The following is an 18792-nucleotide window of genomic DNA, read 5'->3' as shown; positions in this document are numbered from 1 at the left end:
ATTATAGGTAAGCGGTACTTATTCTTTATCGTCACCTCATTCAGTGAAGGATAGTCAATGCACATCCGTTGGCTCTTGTCCTTCTTCTCCACAAACAGGACAGGTGCTCCATATGGTGATGAGCTGGGGCGAATGAAACCTTTTGACAATTGCTTGGTCAATTGCTTCTTCAATTCCTTTAACTCATCCACGGCCATCTTGTTTGGTCTCTTGGCTATGGGTCCACTTCCAGGCATTATCTCAATGAGGAACACCACATCACGGTCCGGTGGCATGCCTGGTAATTCCTCTAGGAAAACATCCGGGTACTCTTTCACTATGAGTACCTCTTCCAAGCTAAGCCCCTTAAGAGAATTGACCTTAGGTCTCTTAAGTTCATAGGTAGACTTGAAGCGGATTCTCCTATTCTCTGGGGTGGTGAGTGTGATGGTTCTCCTGACACAATCTATAAGACCATTATATCTGGCTAACCAATGCATCCCTAGGATCACGTCCAGTCCTTGTGTTTCAAGCACCACAAGGTCAGTGGGGAAAACATGACCCCCAATGTCTACGAACAAAAGGCAGCATCCATAAGCCGCTATCAAGGCACCACCAGGCGATTTCACCCTCATAGGGTCGGCTAAAGTGCTAGTGGGCAGCTTATGTTTGTTGGCAAATAACCTCGATATGAAGGAATGCGATGCACCGGTATCGAATAACATGAGTGTTTCAAAAGTATTTACGTGGAAAGTACCAATGATGATACCTGGTTCTTCAGTGACGTCCTCCACATCCACATGATTCACGTGCCCCTTCTGGAAGTTGTTGGGCTTGTGAACATTCCCGTCAATACCTCATGGGCAGTCGTTAGAGTAGTGCCCCATCTTGTGGCATTTGAAGAACTCCACTTGGCTGAGGCCACGCTTGGGGCGATTGTCATTCCGATTCTGTCCTGCGTTGCCTCCGTTGCGATTGTGGTTCCCCTTCCCATTTCCATTGCCGTTGTGATGGTTTGGGTGCGGGTGCTGATGTTGATGCTGAGGTTGCGACCTGTTCCCACTTCCACCCTGGTAGCCGTGTCCATGTCCTCCATGGCGATTGTGGCCATTTCCACCATGGCGTTGACCATTGTGGCCTCCAGTCCTGATCACTGTCGAACTGCCACTGCCATCTTGGGAGGTGCGCTGCCTCTGATGTGCCCCGGTGTGAGAGCTTCCCTGATGGAGTCTCCTCTTGCGGCTCTCCATCTGGTTCAGCTTGTTCTCCAGGACAATGGCCTTATCTATCAGGGACTGATAGGTAGGGGTGTAGGCGACTGCCAGTTGAACTGAGAGCTCATCGTTCAGGGCATCCAAGAACTTCTCACGGCGCTTGGCATCTGTGTTCACATCGTCGGGTGCATATCGGGATAAGCTGTTGAACACGTCGATGAACTCGACCATAGTGCGGCTTCCTTGCCTCAGCCTTTGAAATTCCTTCTTCTTCAGGCTAAGCACTCCCGTAGAGATGTGGGCTGTGCGGAAGGCTTCCTGGAACATGTCCCAAGTGACATCCTCGATGGGGGTGGTGATCTGGAAGTTCTCCCACCATGAAGCAGCCGGTCCTTCAAGCAAATGGGCTGCGAACCTCACTTTCTCCGCATCCGTGCAGTTGACAGTCACCATGTTCTTGTTGATGGAACAGAGCCAGTCGTCTGCCACTATGGGTTCAGGTGAGCTGGAGAAGGTGGGTGGACGTAGCCGCAGGAAACGGGTCAGCATGTCCACTTGAGGTGGGGGGTGTTGCTGATTGTTGTTGAGGTTCTGCTGGTTGTTCTGGTTGTTATTGGCCATTTGCTATGTGATCATTTGGAAGAATTGAGCCTGGGCTGCCAACAATTGCTGCATAGTGACTGCGTTTCCATCCGCATTGGCATTGTTGGCATCAGCGTTGTTGTTGTTGGGCTAGCGTCTTGGAGGCATCTGTTTAGGATAGCATAGATGAGAAAAAAGATAGACAAGGACTAAGGATATCTAAGCCCCACAAGAAAACATTAACTCAAGCATATCACAATCACACAATCAATCATTCATTAAAACCTTTGGAAATTCAGCAAACCATAACTAGTTCTCGATGGGACACTGCCCATAATAAAATGTTCGGAAAAAAAGCAAACGATCTACGTAGCCATACACAAAGTCTGTATGGTCAATGACTAACTCGCAAAATGATAAATAGGATAAATTATAAACTCTGGTAGTCACCAACTAGGACTAGGGAAGTCCACCTCCTGAGCCTCTTGAGGCTCCTCCTCAGTCGGCACCCCCTCCTGAGGCTCCATCTCCTCATCCTGAGGCGGAGGTGGGGTCTGAACAGGTGCCGGTGTGGTGGCTGGCGTAGGAGCTGGTGCGGCTGCGGCTGCGGCGATTAGGAACGCCTTGAGCTGTTCGTAGTGATACCGGACCTGGTCCCTCTCATGTTGTAGCTGCTCTATGGCGTTGCCCATGTTGAGGACGGTGTCCTGCAGCACCGTCTTGTCCTCCTGCAGTTGGGCCTTGTCTCCCAACAGTTGGCCGACAAACTCCTCTGCTAAGTCAGCCCTGACCATCTCATCGCCGAGACAGGTCTCCAAATCCACCATGTTCACTTCCATGTTTTCAAATTTGGCGGCCACTCTGGACAGTTCCTCGCCGGGGGCTGCTCCACGGCTGAGCACGCATGGTTCCGCTTTCCAAATAGGAGGAAGGGGGAGTCCTCGGGGAGCTCGTCCCGGTAATCCCGACACACCTGTGCGAAGGCGCACTGTATTGCAAACTAGAGGCCCTTCTCATAGGTGGGGTAGCGGGCGATGAAGGTGATATCGGCTGTTGGTTGAGCGATCTCGCGTCCGTGGATCTTCGCTTCTATGTCCCACCGGGGCGGCCATCCTCCGGGCATGGCGGGCTCGGTGCGGCCTTGGAAACGGGGAGGTGCCAGCTCGAGGATCGCACACAATGCCACCAAGGGGGCACTGAATAGTCGCTCGTCGTCGGCGGAGGGGTAGTAGACGCGCGTGAATGGTGGGACGTTGCCAAAGGGAGGTGGGCTTTCCATCTATAGGAAAAGAGAAAGGTAGAGGAGTATCAGTGACATGATCAAGTGGTTGAATGCATGAAAACTAAATGATAATGACAGTATGGTGGAGAAAAATGCCGAAGATATGTTTAAGGGTGGGATTGCAAAATGAACAAAATTGCATGATAATATGAGTGTAGTATGAGAACATGATTTAGAGGTGGATGACAAAATAAACAAGGAAGAATAATATGCATTAGTGGTCTAATGTCATGGTATTTGGTGTAAAATAATAAAATAAATATGACATGCAAGAGTAAGAAGTAAAAGTAATGAATAAGACAGGTAGGGATAAGAAGTAAAAATAATAAATAAGTCAGGTAGGGATAAGAAGTAAGAATGTTCAATCCTAAGGTTTGGTCTTATCCTAATCCAAGCTAGAGTCACGTTCCTATGGCAACACAGTGCTCAGATACCATCTGAAGCGACCGCCCTCGAGTAGGGTTCGATCTCTGTGCTTACAGTGTTAGTCCCTGGATCGACTTACTAGCACACATAGTTTCATGATGAAATACCAGATACAAAGGTCAAGTAAATTTATTACATCGTCTCATATTCAGAACTCATAGTACTTACAACTTGCATAACCCCTCGGGTTAGCTCAAAACAAATAACTTAAAGTCTGGCAGCGGAAAGCAAATGGAAGAACGAGAGCCACATCAACACCACAGCGAGAGCATGTTGGAATGTAAGCTCGTAACCCCAAAACAACAACGAACCTCACTCGTCGTCTGATCCACCTGCATTATTTAATTCCATCCACTACGTGGTCAATACATTGAATGTATTGGCAAATTCACCTGGTAATTATAACAGACCTAATAATGTACATGCAGTATATGGCAAGGTGGAGTTCAGGCTTTTTACGTGGAACCAGAACATAAATTTACCCTACTACAATTGAATGATACAATAATATTAAACTATTGGACACCGGGTAGACACACCGGTGCTCCTATTAATCTATGGACATTGAGTAGACACATCAATGCTCCTATCCCAAGTTTAAACCATTCATTTTATTAAGAAATTAGAAAGAGTGAGACCTTTCTTACAGCTCCCAAATCTAGTTGCTCAATAATTGTCCGTAACCGGGGACACGGATAAGTACTTAGTTTCACACTCTCGAGAGGTTGTACACTTTACCCACAAGAAACCGACGGGTTAATCCCTTGCTGTTCTCAGGGTAGAGTAGCAACAGCGTCGATTACGAGAATTTTCAGAAGTAATCACCCAGACCCATACCAAGATATGAATTAAATGGCAAAACACAATTTTCAGAGTTGGTTGCATGCAAAAAGAATTTTTAAAACAAAAGATATGAATTAAATGGCATTAAAAGCCTTTCTGTAATTTGATTGGGTTTAGATTATTCAAATTTACAATTAAACTATTCCAAAAGATTCTACAGGCTGAGAGCTTTCTAAAAAGGTGTAGAACACTAAATTTGGCCAAAAGGATTAAAAGATATGAGCATTTGAAGTTTCAGTGGATTTTCTGCAAAGTTACAAATTAATTTGGCCTTGGAATTGAGTTTAATCCTAAACAGGGGACGCGTGGCTTGCTGTGATTGGTCGGTACCGGTTCGGGGTCAAAATAAAGCACGGGCCGTCGGATCTAACCTAAAAGAAATGGATGGCTCAGATCAAAAGATACCCCTTCGGGTAAGTCATCTAATCTACACCATAGATTGAGATCGGATGGGCTAGGCTTCGGCTTTACCTCCGGCGGGCTAGGGTTCCGGCGAGGTCGGCGGCGGCTCGGGAGAACGGCGGCGAGGGGTTTCGGCGGGTTCTCGAGCTTGGGGAAGATGGATACGGCTCCTTCTCGTCGCGAGGAAGAAGATGGCAGCGGCGGCTTCGCTCGGGGCAGACGGTGTCGTCGTCTAGGACGAAGGGAAGGCGGCGGCGGCGAAGCTTCGGGACGACGTCGGCGGGGTGCTATGACGAGTAAAACAAGAAAAGGACCGTGTCAAAAGATGCGCAAGAGATAGAGGAAAGAAGGTGGCTCGGCTTACGGGTAGATGCCTCACCGTGTCGTCGGCGGCGACCAAAAACGAGCGGCGGCGGCGAGCTTGCTCTGCCGACGAATTAGGGCAGCGTGGGCGCGGAATGAGCGAAATCGGAAAGGGGAAAATGCAGAGGAGGCTGCTGGCTTTATAGGGACGCGCAAGGAAAGTGGAGGGAGGCACAGAGGCGATGGCGCGGCGAGGTCAGTGGCCGGGGATGGCGCGTGGGCGTCGCACGCATGACTGGCGTGGCTTTCCTTTGGGAACGAAAGCCCTGACAGGTGGGTCCCACCTGTCAGTGGCAGCTCGGGCGCGCACGGGCTGGCGGGGCTGCGGTCGGGCTAGGCCGGTGGGGCGCGCAGGTAAGTCTGGCCGGTTCGGCCCATTTGGCCGGGCCGGGCCGTTTCCTTCTTTCTTTTTTTCCTTTTTTTTCTTCTGTTTTCTTTTGTAACTTCTGATTTAGAACTCCAGATCAATCCAAATAAACACCAGAAAATTTGTAAAATCAAATCCTCAAATGCTTTAACCTCTGGGACTTGATTTATTCCAATATAAAATATTTTAAAATAATTTTGCTTGTATACTTGCCTTTAGGGCTTTATAATAAATAAAGTAAAATAGTTTTTCAACTCCAACTTAAATGCCAAAAATTATGGGGTAGCTCATTTATGCAATAAACCCCTTTTGTGATCAAAACCCTATTGGGTTGAAAATCCAGTTTGCAAAAGGAAGGTGAAAATCAGATTTGAAATAAAGAAGGCTTTTAAAAGGGATTCAAGAATTCAAAGCAATGTTTTTAAAATGGCCAAAAATGCATAGGTGGCATGATGCTTATGAATGCAAATGCATGATGAAAGGTTTGTAAAATTTGGGATGTTACAAAAAATCCTCAATGACATCTCCGTTTCACTCTCTCTCCCAAGCAAGGCAGCTCAAGTGAAATTGCCGGTCTTCACCGCAATCTGCTGCTTGCAGTCTTCAAAGGCGAGAAGAAGGATTTTGGAGATTACATTCTTCAGACTATAACTCATGCCTCTGTCGACCATGTGCGTGCACTGCCTTACGCACCTCAGATCATGAAGATCATTTTGCAGTTGTCTGAGAAACGCTTTGAGTTGGAACATCAGCACAAGTATTTCTCGTTCAAGCCTCAAGATCCAGAGCCGTCTGTGCTTCCTCCTACTTCAATGTCTGATCGCCCGTCCAAGGAGTCCTCACAGCCAATTCCGTCGCAACCGCAGCTGAAGCAATCACTTCGTCCATCTGATTCTCAGTACGAGACCAGCTCTGGCACGGATGGTTCTTTGAAGAACCTGGTAGTGAAGCTCTCTCGGAAGATCGACAATCAACAAGAATTGCTCGAGAAGCAGGCAGCTCTTATGAAGAATCAAAAGGTGCTGATAAAGAAGTTGATTTCCCGCGAAGACAAGACCAGTGGCATGCTTTAAGATTTCCTCGCCAAGTACTTCCCAGACGTCCTGAAGCCTGAAGACAGCGAAGCTACTCCAAGCCAATAGTCTTGACGCCAAAACGGGAGAAGGAGTCAGGGGGAGGGTTTCGTGTTTATTTGACTCAGGGGGAGTTTGCTTTTTATCTGGTTCTTCGTTCTTTGTTGTTTGAAAACTTTAAGTCCTATCCGTCCGTGGTTTGAAACATTTGGTTGTGTTGAAGTACACTTAATATTACCACTTGCATGAGGATTCTGCAATGCCTGTAATAAATTTAATCTTCATGCATTTTCGTTCCTCATGCATGCATGTTTACTTCAATACTTGTTGGTGCTGCATCTGTTTACTTCAATTTATGAGCATGTATGAATTTTTATTATTGCTGCACTAACCTTGTACACAATGCAGACCCTTGTTTCTTAAGAATATGAAGATTTCCTCACACTCCTAAAGCTATTTGCACTTGCATTCAAAAGCAATCTTAAATATGCATATCTTCAGGGGAGTTTTCATATAACTCAGAAGCTAAAACCTTCACACTTATTATTCCCATCTTTGAAGTTTTAACCAGTGTTGTCATCAAACACCAAAAAGGGAGAGATTGAAAGGGAAACCTTGCCCCTGTATGGGTTTTGATGAATGATGACAACATGGTTGAGAAACTAATGAGTTACACGGAGTGTTTCAGGTTTTAGTTCCTCAGAAGAGTTGGTTTAACCAGCATCGACGACCCCTAAAAATTGAAGTACTGGTACTGGCTTGAAGTATGAAGAACTCAGTGAAGAACGGAGAAGAATGTGAAGCGTAGCTTTCTTCATAGGTCTCTCCGTAGCTTTTTTTTCACTTGAGTATAGGAACGCCGTACTATTAAAAGGGGTCTGAAGTGTGGAGCTGGTTTAGGTGAAACATATTCTTCATGTTCAGCTTAGGCGAAAACCATTTTATGTGTGAGTGTTTTTCGTCGAAGTGAAGAATGAAGCATTTCAGGCTTCACAGAAACTTCCGCGTGAAGTCTTCACTCTGATTTCAAATGTGTTTGAAAAACTTTGTCGCTTTACGTTTTGACCACGTAATCTAACCGTTGTGAGACAAAGAGATAAAGTGTGAGTTGGAGTCTCAGGGATCACTTTATCCAACGGGTCACAACGGCTAGATCGACCGTGGCCAAGGCTATATAAGACGACTCACCCCGAACGGTTTTGGTGGGATCCCCAAGGAGATGTTTTGAAGTACACCTGAGAAAACCCTTAGAGCTGAACTGAGCGTGAAGAATGGGATCCCCTCTCTAGCCGAACACTTGAAGCTTGTTACTCTTGGTGATTGGCATCACCTAGACGGTTAGGAGTCAATGTTGAAGAGCAATCGAAGCTTGTGATTCACCATCAACCAGTCTGTGAAGCTCCGGGGATCACCTCAAGATCTACCACGAGTAACTGGGCGAGATTTTGGTCTTAGCTCAGGAGGATTGGGTGGACTTGTGTGTCCGCGTCTTGTGTGACTCAGCCCCCTCAACGGAGACGTAGGATTGTGTCAACAATATGAACTTCGAAAAACAAATTCCCGTGTCTTCATGTGCTGGTGATATGGTTCCTGAATCTCATACTTTCTGTTGAAATACAACTGTTCTTACTATTCTTGTCTTCACTGCTACTGCTTAACTTGTTCATCTTTCTTCATTCCGCTGCAACTCTAAAATTTGCTAAGTAAAATCTATGTTGTTGAAGTACTGTGACTGTTTTCAGTCTTTATTTTGAAGAAAACTTAAAACTGGTCACGTTCATCCCTCCGTGACGTACTCGATATTTCAATGAAGTCTCACCGGCTCAGGCTGTGGCCCGCTCCAGGGGACGTTCGCCCTCACCCGCCTGGTTACATGGCTCTGGCGTGTCCTTCTTTGGCTCCGACGCCTGACCGTCGCGCCTGGATTGGGACCCATTCGGGTCGATATCCTGCCCTTTCAGGCTCGGCTCCGGGGTCGCGGCCCGAGAAATTCCAATCCTGGCGCCTTCATCGACGGAAGGAAGTAGTGGTTGATTCAGAAAGAGCATTTGCAAAACAGAAGCCAAAAGTGAATCTGTGAAACTTACCTGTCGGAGCTGAGTTCCTCTACGGCTGCGAGACGAAATCGGCCCTTCGCCTTGTTCGTCTTCTTCACCGGGGGAACCGGAAGCGATGGCGACTGGCGCGCGAAGCCTTCTGCGGGAGTTGCAGCTGCGAAGTCGAATGCTCGAGCCGACTCGTCACGAGACTCCATAATCAGGGGGTCGTCGTGCGTGTCCTCGGAATCGACTGGCCGGCTGCGCTTCAACGGCTACTCTTCTTCCTCTTGTTCAGCGTCAGAGAGGACAACGTGTTTCGATGACTCGGACACTGGGTCATCCTCCAGAATGTCGAGATCGGTGCGGGAACATTGGAGACTCTCGAAGTCCTCATGTCCCTGCAACTGAAGGAGTTAAGGATGGTGAACTTATCGATCAAGGAATGTAGCAGATGAAGGAGGAGTATGAAAGTTTACCTCTTCGTGCGGCCTGTCGGGTCCGCAGGGAGTAGGGAGCCAACGGTGGCTCTAAATCGCACGTGTCCGTCGCCTTCAGAGCGGTATGGAGTTAGGATTCCGGAGTTCCTGAAGGAACCAAGTAAATAAGAGGCGGTTTATGAAAAACTAAGAAAGAATTGCCAAAACCGAAGTCGAGTGCAGCATCCAAGTTCGCTAAAACTAACCTCATATAGCTGATACTCAACCGTGAAGGGAGGGAGGCCGCCAATATTGTTGTAGTCTTTGATCATGTCTTCCACCAATTGCTTCATACGACTGATGAAGTGGCCATGGGTCCACCCCCAAGTCGGGCCTTGATCCGTGTTGCTACAATGGCAGAGTAGGCCGACTCGCGGCTGAAGTGGTTGCATTCGTAACGGTACCCAGCTACTCACCAGGTTACTCGGTCGGAGCCCGTGCTTCATGAGGACCTCGATCTTCGTCTTCAGGTCTTTCACCGTTTCCAAATCGATCTTGGCGGCTCGAGCTTGCAGATTCGGGCTCAAAGTTGCCGAGTCAATGTTGAAGGGAGCAAGGCCGATTTCTCCTTCAGGCGGCGTTGCTTGGCAGTAGAAGAACGACCTTTGCTAGTCCTTTACCTTGTTTGGCAGCTTCAACCGAGGGTATTCGATTCCCTTGCGAATTTGGAAGTTGACGACGCCGTAATAAGCAGGGAGCCGACCGCCTCCACTTTCCCTATGCCTGCACATGAAGAGTTCGAGCCATAGGGCGAGAGATGGTTCGATGCAGACTTCTAGAGCCGTAATAACCCAGTAGAAGAGCTGGGTTATGATTGGGTGGTGGGAAACAGCAAATCTGTTAGATTCTGGAAAGATCAATGGTTTGGAACTTCTAGCCTGGCCACCCAATTTTGGAGACTTTACTGCATCTGTAATGAACAAAACGTCTGTATTGCTGATGTGTGGGATGGTGTTGATCTGAAGCTCGCCTTTAGGAGAGGATTTGATCACAATATGATACAAAGGTGGTTTGATCTAAAATCTATTGTTAGTGAAGTAACTCTGTCTGAAGAACAAAACCATTTGGTCTGGGGCCTTCATAGCTCAGGCATTTATAATGTACAGTCTTATATGCTGTGATTAACAATAGGGGGATTACCCCACTTTATATCCCGACACTCTGGAAACTCTATATTACCCTAGGGTGCACTTCTTCCTGTGGCTTTTATCTCATAATAAACTGCTTACTAGAGATGACCTAAAAAAAAGACAACACCTGGACGATGTATCTTGCTTGATGTGTTGTGAGGAGGAATCTATTGAACATCTTTTCTTCTCCTGTGATATTGTGCAACTAATCTGTACTGAACTATCATCAATGATGCACTTGCCTGTGATTGCTTGTTATGAAGATGTGGCTGTTAAGTGGATTTGTAATACAAAACATGCAGTGACTAACATGATTTCTTCTGCATTTATGTGGATGATGTGGAAATTCCGAAATGATCTTCACTTTGGCTGTGTCTCTTGGTCTGGACTTCAGGTTATTTAGCACAGACTGCTTCACCTCCTGAGACGATGGAGAATCTTATGCTCTCAAAGGAACTTATCTCTGCTCGACAGATACTTGCTGGTGCTGGAACTCAAGACAATGGAGGCTCCCCGAATCCTGGCATGTTGAAGAAACGCCGCGTGACAATCGTTGGACCTGGGACTCCTCAAGCTTTCGGAGCTCGGCGTGCTCTCATTACCGGATAGATTTGTTGTCCTTGTTGCGCCATAACTGTGTTCTTAGCTTTACTACGGCTGTCGTTGTTTTTCTCTTTTGCCCTTTAGGGCCAGATTACCTCACTGGGCTATCTTGTAAAACTGGATTGTGTGTTTCATTTCAATGAAATGAAACTGGACGGGACCTTTGGCTCTAAAAAAAAATGTTCAATGCAGAGGTAACTAACCTTCACATAGAGCGGTGAAGCAGGAAAAGTGAAGGATGGAATTTGGTCCGGTGTCGTGAATGTGAAGTTCGTAAAATTGCAGACTTCCACATGGGAGCCAAAGAAGACAAACTCCCCGTCCGTGGGCTTGGGCACCAGCTCGTCTCCGGGCGCGATCTTGCCGGGAGCTGACCGCGCTGAATGAGCTTGCTTAGGGCCTCCTCGGTGATGTTCGAACCAGACCACTTGCCATATGCACGCTGGATCGTCTTTTTGAGGACCACACTCACGGGATTTATTGTAGAAAGTGGAATACTCGGAACTTTTTTCGGAGGAACAGAGTGTGGCGGCGCTGGAAGGAGGACGAAGGGTCGAACAAAGCCCTCCGTAGTTAAGCCCTGAGATATATGTAAAACAAATATCCTTTTTTAACTTAATACGAAAACAAAATCGCAATTAGAAAAATTGAGGGGAGAAAGGAAAGTCCAAGACCAAAACCCCAACCCGAAGGCAGAGAAAGCCATAAACAAGGCAAGCAAAGTATCCGATCCCGACTAATCAATCACCCAAATCCATCCATTAATTCCCCACCCGATCCCCGGCGGCCGCGTCATGCTCCGGCCATTCCCCTCCTCCTCCCACCGCCCCGCCGCTAGTCCACCCCCTACGTCCGCGGCCGCAGCCGCCGCAGCCATGGCACCATCCTCCTCCCGCTCCCCGGCCGGCGGCGGCCACATCTCTTTCTCCCTGTCCCCCTCCTCGTGCAGGCACACGCCGTCGTCGGCCACGCTCGATCTCCTCATCCTTTTGCTCGTGCTCTTCTCGCTCGCCTTCCTCCTTGCCTCCTCGCTCGCCCACGTCTCGCGCTCGCTCTCCCCGCTCCTCGCATCGCCGCCTGCCGCCGCGGCGCTAGCCTCCGCCGCCGCTGCTCTACCTTACCTCGCTGCTGGTCTTCCCTACCTCGCCGCGGGGGCGGTGCTCGCCGGCGCGGCCTTCCTGTCCTGTCGCCGCCTCCCGCGCCGCAGGTGCCGCAACCCACGCTGCCGCGGGCTCCGGAAGGCGCTCGAGTTCGACGTCCAGCTCCAGACCGAGGACGCCGTGCGGGCCGGCGCAGGGAGCACCGTTGGTGGCGCGGATGCTGCCATGTGGCGCGAGATCGAGGCCTTGCCGTGGAAAGGCGGGCAGAGTGGGAACAATCCGGACTACGAGTGCCTTCGTGCAGAGCTCCGCCGGATGGCGCCGCCCAACGGCCGTGCTGTGCTGCTCTTCCGCAACAGATGTGGCTGCCCTGTGGCTAAGCTCGAGGGCTGGGGCACCCCGAAAAGCAAGCGGCGGAACAAGAAGTGAGAGCTCATTGACCATTTCTCCTTTCTTTGCAACTTCGTGAAATAAGTTCAATTTCATTATCTGAACTCTTAGAGTGTAGCGATTTATGCGGAGTGATGCGGATATAGAGATTTCATTCATGTTCAATACAAGCGCTTAATCTTTGATCTGTTTCTTTGGGGTTCAACGAGAGTTATACACTGTTCTTGTGAAGTTGTGGTCATCTCATTCCATGTGATTTAGGAAGCATACTGGGAGGTTGTTCTATCTAATAGTATGCTGGTTAAAAGATTTTCATGTAGTCACCATTTTTTCCCAAATTATAATTAAGCTATGCCTGTTTTGTGTCATTTTTGTGGTACTTATGACATTTGGACACAACTGTAAGGCCGTGAGCAGCGTAGAGGTGCTACAAATATGACGCATCTGCAGATGCTAGAAATCAAAAAAAATTCTCCAGCGTAGAGTTGCCATTAGCACCAGCTTTAAGGCCCACCGGTCAGACTACTTTTTTCCTCCACCTGCACTTTTTACACTAATTCTGATGCTGCCTAGGCACGGACCAATCATCCTGGGTTACCTTTTATTCTGCTAGAATCGGGTGCATGTACATGAATCGGTTCCATAGATTTTTCCTTAGCACCTCAATGCTCCAATGGCAAGAACCGGTTCTAAATCTGCATAGTACCAGCTTTTCATGTATGCTGCACACGCCCTAAATACCTAAATACAATTCATTCTCAAATAGAAGGGGATGGAAATTTTCATTACCGCTTTTGTTTTCTATTTGTTGCTTTAGCTGGTGATTCTTTCTCATGAAGGTTTCTTACCAACTGTAACCTTCTCATTTCTTCTGTGCAAATGGGTTTGGACGGGTTATAGAATTTTTTGGAGAAAACATCCTTTGTTAATTTAACTTGGATGATCTTTAGTGACATCTAAATTACCATTTTTCAGGATGATGTTACATGTTATTTATTAACTTCCATAACCTATTTTGTTTTGGGGATTACAAGGAATACACACACAATTACACACGCACACCCACACGATCACGTCCCCTACTCAGTACTCACATGCCAGACTTAACGTAGAATGGGATAAATCTGTGAATCCCGCTAACTGAATGCGACCTTTGGTGACATCTATATTAAAGTTTTTGTTCATCGCTGTTAACATGAGATTAAATGGGTGCTGAAGACTACATTTTTCTGGGAGGTACTTACGTCTATCTGTAACTAGATAAACTTAAGCTCAATTGAAGAGCTTGTGCAACCTAAGGGTTTTATGCTTTTCGTTTAGCATGTCAAAAGAAGTTGGTTAACCAGGTTATTTATGTTGATACGATATACTCGAGTGTTGAGCGGGTGTAGTTTTGGTGTCACACTCATGAACTTATTGAGTCAGGAGTGCATCTTGGGAGGCAGGAACTGGTTCTACTTGGCCCAAGAAGTTCCAGTACTGCATGACATGATAGTATTGTATGGCATTCACCATTTGGCTATGAGTAATACCCATGACTACCAAATTGTGTATATCCTTTGCCAGGCAGAATTGACTTAGTTCTCTCAACTAGTTCTGTTGAGTGTTTCATAGTGGCACATGTAGCATGTTCTTATCACCACTTTTACTTCAATACCTGTGTTTCCTCACTTTTTACATTGGACACGCAACCTTAATATAAGTGGAAACATTAGAGATCTCTTCTCACATGTCCTCCAGGATCTTCTTAGAAAAAGCATGTTCTATAGGATACCAAATAGGAGAAATTACCACTCTTTAGGTGCCCCTTTTCCACCTCAAAATGTGTTCTTTTGCTTAAAATTGATTGGGACAGTCAGAACTACATGATGTCCCACCGTCTCAAATCTTGACAGTGGAAGTGGTGATATTATCTGTCATTGTCATTTTTTTCTCTTTTATAGTAACATGGTGGTGGTAGGGGCACTTGACAGTGGAAGACGTGAGATTATTTGCCATTGACATTTTTCTTTCATAGTACTCCCTCCATCCTAGTTTAGAAGGCATCCACGCATTTCAAGGTTCAACTTTGACCATCAACTTGACCAATAAAATGTGGGTTATGTGCCACAAAAATTGTACATCATTAAATTTGTATTCGCAATAAGTTTCCAGTGGTGTAAATTTTGCAGCTCATAACCCACATTTTATTGGTCAAACTGATGGTCAAAGTTAAACCTCAAAATGTGTGAATGCCTTCTAAACTAAGACGGAGGGAGTAGCATGGTGGGGCGGGGGCACTATATCACACCGTTGTTGAGATGGTTTATGTTTGATGTATAGTTTTGTTGGCTGTATGGACCTAGATTGTTTCTCTTTTTCTGGTTATAGCTCGAATGTCTTGAGTGTTTTTAGCTAGGTTACCTGAATACGCTGACTCCATGACACGCCATTTTTCCTAAAACACCATCACTGTTCATAGATATAGAAAATACAAAAGATGGTTTCATATGTAGAAATAGGATACACCTTCACAGCTTACAACATTTTGCCTCGCATTTACTAAATCCTTGTATCCTTATACACCTTCACAAATCCATGTCTTTACAAGGATTTAAACCTATAAATTACTTGGGCAGTCTTCTTTCTTGCTGTAGAGAAATCATAGCAATTATGATTTCATTTATAGTTAAGTGATAATTAGTTTCTGTAACTTCTATTTTTATCTCTTAATTCAGTGAGTATACCCTTTAAATTTTTTGATTGCAACTATATTACTTAGCAAACAAGGTCAATACCTTGTCTTTTTTGTCATTCTTGCAATAGGCTCTGGGTCTTTGCCTCACAGGTATTTTTTATTGAGGAAGGAATATTTTTGAAGTCATGTGAGTATCTTTTAGTAAGCTTGAGGCAAAATGTTGTATGCTGTAACACTTTTTTTAGTTATTTTTAAAGTCATGTCAGCACCTTTTAGTAAGTGACCGGCAAAGAGTTGTAAGGTGTAACACCTTTTTGTAGTTCTAAAGCAAGCTGATTATAAGCACATACCTGAAAGAAGTGGATACCAGAAGCATGATATCAAATCCTAATAAACCCAACAATAACCTGTGTCCTTGAAGTGCATGCGGTATGATTTACATTCGTGCAATTTTCATCACGGGAACCGGGTTGCTTTACCAATTTAACTATCTGCAAATAGTGTAACACTTAATTTCGTAGAACTGCTCACCTTCTATATTAATTTCAATTAGCATACACCTTCTCTATGTAGCCCATAGCAAACCATATGATACAGTTTAACATCTGATCACCAGCAAGAACCTTGCAAGAAAAAAATGCATTTCATTTCACTGTATCGCAGCTTTTCAGTTCAGTTTAAAACTTGTCAGTGTTCAGTTAGGTCATAGACTTCTAGTCCCTGCTTCCTTTGACTTGTTTTAATTGGATTAACCTGGAAGTGCTGCATGATGTTGATTGGTAAAAGCTAAAAATTGATGCGTTGATTGGTAAAAATTGATATGTTCATTGCGAAAGATTGAGAGATTGAGAAAGATCATGCTGTTTCATTCCTAATTTCTGACCTATGACTGCATTTTTGGATCATACCGTTTTTGTTAATTAGTTGTTAAGCGGAGCCTATTCTGTGGTTGAATTATTTAGGGTCACTTTGCCAGGTATCTAGTTAGTTTAGGATTTCCTACTGATTCTAGTAAATTTGTGCCCCAGAAGACTAACCTCTATCCTGTTTTACGTTGAACTTTAATGAACTCAGGGGTACGCAAGGTTCTTCCCTGGACGGAGGGGTGCGATAAAAACATTGCTGCTTTAGGCTGCCAAGGAATACTTGTCAGAAAATACTTGCGATGAAAGATACATGTATTACAAGTGGTTGCACCATAATTGTATTGCTAGCCGGGGTTCTTCTGGATCTCAACAGAAATACTGATACAAGTCAAATAATAATGATAGACTGTTAAAGAAAGAAAACAAAAAACATTGGAGATGTATCAGTGTTGTCAACCTGTCATGCTATTATTATGTCACATTGCTTTTTTGCCTCTTTACCTTGAATACATTTTTGCCACCCATGTATGTGTCAGTAGAAATTTGGTCATGGTGCTGGCAGCGGTGTGTTTCTCAAGCCTCATAGGTGGTCAAAAATCAAGATTTCGATCCCTACCTATGTCAAAGAGTGTAGATTATATTTTTCCATTCCTTTTATAAATTGTTTTAGGTTTCCTCTAAGTCAAATGTTCTGCTCCGTAAGTCAAATATGTTGCGGTAAAGTTTAACCAGTTTTATACGACTTCCATCCCATATTAAGTGTTTCAAATTTGTCCAAATATGAATGTATCTATGCTTAAAAAGCGTCTAGATACATGTAATATTTCGACACTTAATATGGGACGGAGGGAGTAAAAAAATCTATCAAAACCTACAACTTTATGTCGCACCAGTGGCACTCAGGATATCACCGTTGCCCAACGTGTTGGTCGCCTCACTTGCTCCCCACAAGGACGGCACCCCGGGCAGCATGGTGCAATCTGCCCAGGAAGCCACCAGCCTGGCAGGACAAGCCGGGCTGCGGGGGTTGCTTCGGGTGGCTGCGTGGAGGTTCCCGTCAGGGTGCCCCCCGGGAAGGTCACTTGCCGGGGAGGGTGTTCCCTGGCGCAGGCGCTTACAACAGGACCGGCGCCCAATGCAAACAGAGTATTGGCGTCACGTGGCCGCCCGACAGGTTCCTCTTGTGCAGGGCTAGTCAGAGCGTGGAGTATGGCACAAGCAAACATTAAATGCTCCTACAGAAGGGTGGTTCCATGTTTAGTCAGCCACAGTGAGTGAGTGAATCTAAAGCTCGTACTGCCCCAGCTACAGCACTTTGCACCATGCATGCATGCCAGCGCAGCGAGCGCAAGCTACCTAGGGTCTTTGCTCGACACTTGTCCCCCATGCACCGAGGCACCTGTGGTATCCCCTTGAGTATAACAGGAGGACCAGCGCCATCGGTCGGGCGGGTTCTTTTCTAGGTTACACTCTAGTGGAGTTTGACGGAAAGTCTTTAGCCCAGAAGTAGCAAGTAGCCACTTAGCGGAAAAGGGAAGAGAGCGCCCGGGGGCTCCCCCGGCAACCTGTAAACACCTGTTCATTGTCTAAGATAAATTCAGAAGCATGACGTAGGGTTTTACACCCCCGGGTTGTCCGAACCTGGGTAAACGAGCTTGTGTATTGTACGCTCGTCATTGGCCTCACCGGCGATCGCCAAAGCGATCCCCAACGCCCACTGCCGAACCGAAAAGGGGGTGCCTCGCATCCCCGGTGTCTAAGCCCCGGGCTACGACATCTGGCGCGCCAGGTAGGGGGCGCGTGCGGAGAGCTCGCCGGTGACTGCCGGCGCCGACGTCTGCAGCTACCTCAGCTTCATCTCCTCCGATGACAGAACCCGTCGCTATGCTTCCCAAGCGGGCTGGCGACCCTCGGATCGACCCGCTTGGTGCCCAAGTGGCGCAAACGCGATCACACGACGTGCAGCCCACGTCGCAGGGCCAGGAGAACCCTGAGCCCTCCCGGGCGCAGCAGCAATCGTAGCTGCCACCTCCGCCTCCTCGGCCGTCGGCAGACAACCGGCTGAGGGGGCCATCGGCTCCCAGCATCGGAGCCAGTCGTGCGAGCGGCCCCGACGCCGCCCGCCGGCCAGCGAAACCACTCGCAGGCCGAAGACGCGCAGCAGCAGTGGCGCAACGAGCACACCGCGTCGCGTGCGACTGTCGTCGCATGGTGCTCTGACATCGGGGGCGTGCGGTCATGGCCCCCTTTTAGGTTCGTCAAGGGCGTTGGGGTTCGCCCGGCGATCGCCGGCACGGCCGATGGGCCTTGTGGGGCCGGCAAAATGATGTACCAGGGGTGCGTGCTAGTCAAAGAACACATGCACACACGTTTTTACCCAGGGTTCGGGCCACCCGGAGGTGTAAAACCCTACGTCCTGCTTGTCTGAGCTAGTATTGATTGTGGATCAAGTGTTTACATCTTGCCGGGGGAAGGTCCCCGGACTCTCTCTCTTTCCTTGCGAACGCTACTTGCTACCCTCGGACTAGGGCTAGTTGTGAGCTATCCAACTGACCAACCTTTGGAAACTTGGAACCTTCGAACCCCCAACCGGAACTCCAACTGGAACTGGAACCAGAACTGGAAGAAGGACTAGAACCCGAAGTAGAACCCCTTGACCGCCGGCGAGGGTCCTCCTTTTATACTCAAGGGGATGCCATAGGTGCCACGGTGCATGGGCTACAAGTGTCGAGCGAGGAGGCATAAAACTCCTCCTCGGTGAGCTGGTGGCGTGCATGGACGCCACCTCCGCCGCTAGGGGTCTAAAACCCTAGAGTAGGATTGGACAGCCACTGTTTACTTGATCAGACGGGTAAAGCCCCGCCTGTCGGCTCATTTAATGAGCCGTGCGCCTTACTCCTTGCCCCGGTGGGGCCGCGCACCCCACGCCCGCCACGTGCCAGCGTGGCGCTGTTGATCTGCTCACTGGGCCCCACCCTTG

General features: G+C 47.3%; 1 protein-coding gene and 1 long non-coding RNA gene across 2 annotated transcripts; one reads left to right on the top strand and one right to left on the bottom strand.

Annotated features, from left to right (window-relative positions):
• Nucleotides 1-8176: 8176 nt before the first annotated feature.
• LOC112271078 lies at nucleotides 8177-9766 on the bottom strand. Its single transcript, XR_002963887.1, has 4 exons — nucleotides 9253-9766; nucleotides 9047-9154; nucleotides 8619-8968; nucleotides 8177-8536 (listed from the first exon to the last, which is right to left on the bottom strand). It is a non-coding gene; the product is annotated as an uncharacterized LOC112271078 (long non-coding RNA).
• Nucleotides 9767-11400: 1634 nt separating this feature from the next.
• Nucleotides 11401-16334, top strand: LOC100832141 (uncharacterized protein At5g19025). Its single transcript, XM_003568479.4, has 2 exons — nucleotides 11401-12304; nucleotides 16021-16334. Exons 1-2 carry the CDS (start codon nucleotides 11574-11576, stop codon nucleotides 16058-16060), a joined length of 771 nt encoding a protein of 256 aa, XP_003568527.1. The 5' UTR covers nucleotides 11401-11573; the 3' UTR covers nucleotides 16061-16334.
• The last annotated feature ends 2458 nt before the right edge of the window (nucleotides 16335-18792 follow it).

The sequence above is a fragment of the Brachypodium distachyon genome, chromosome 2, assembly GCF_000005505.3.
Source record: "Brachypodium distachyon strain Bd21 chromosome 2, Brachypodium_distachyon_v3.0, whole genome shotgun sequence".
Lineage (NCBI taxonomy): Eukaryota > Viridiplantae > Streptophyta > Magnoliopsida > Poales > Poaceae > Brachypodium > Brachypodium distachyon.
The sequence above is the reverse complement of the archived record's forward strand: the minus strand, read 5'-3'. Positions and strand labels throughout refer to the sequence as shown.

Bases quoted from the DNA above. Each gene is read 5' to 3' on its own strand.
- LOC100832141 (XM_003568479.4), top strand. From the start codon at position 11,574: ATGCTCCGGCCATTCCCCTCCTCCTCCCACCGCCCCGCCGCTAGTCCA. The intron at 12,305-16,020 runs GTGAGAGCTCAT...TAATGAACTCAG, and splicing joins AGCAAGCGGCGGAACAAGAA to GGGTACGCAAGGTTCTTCCC.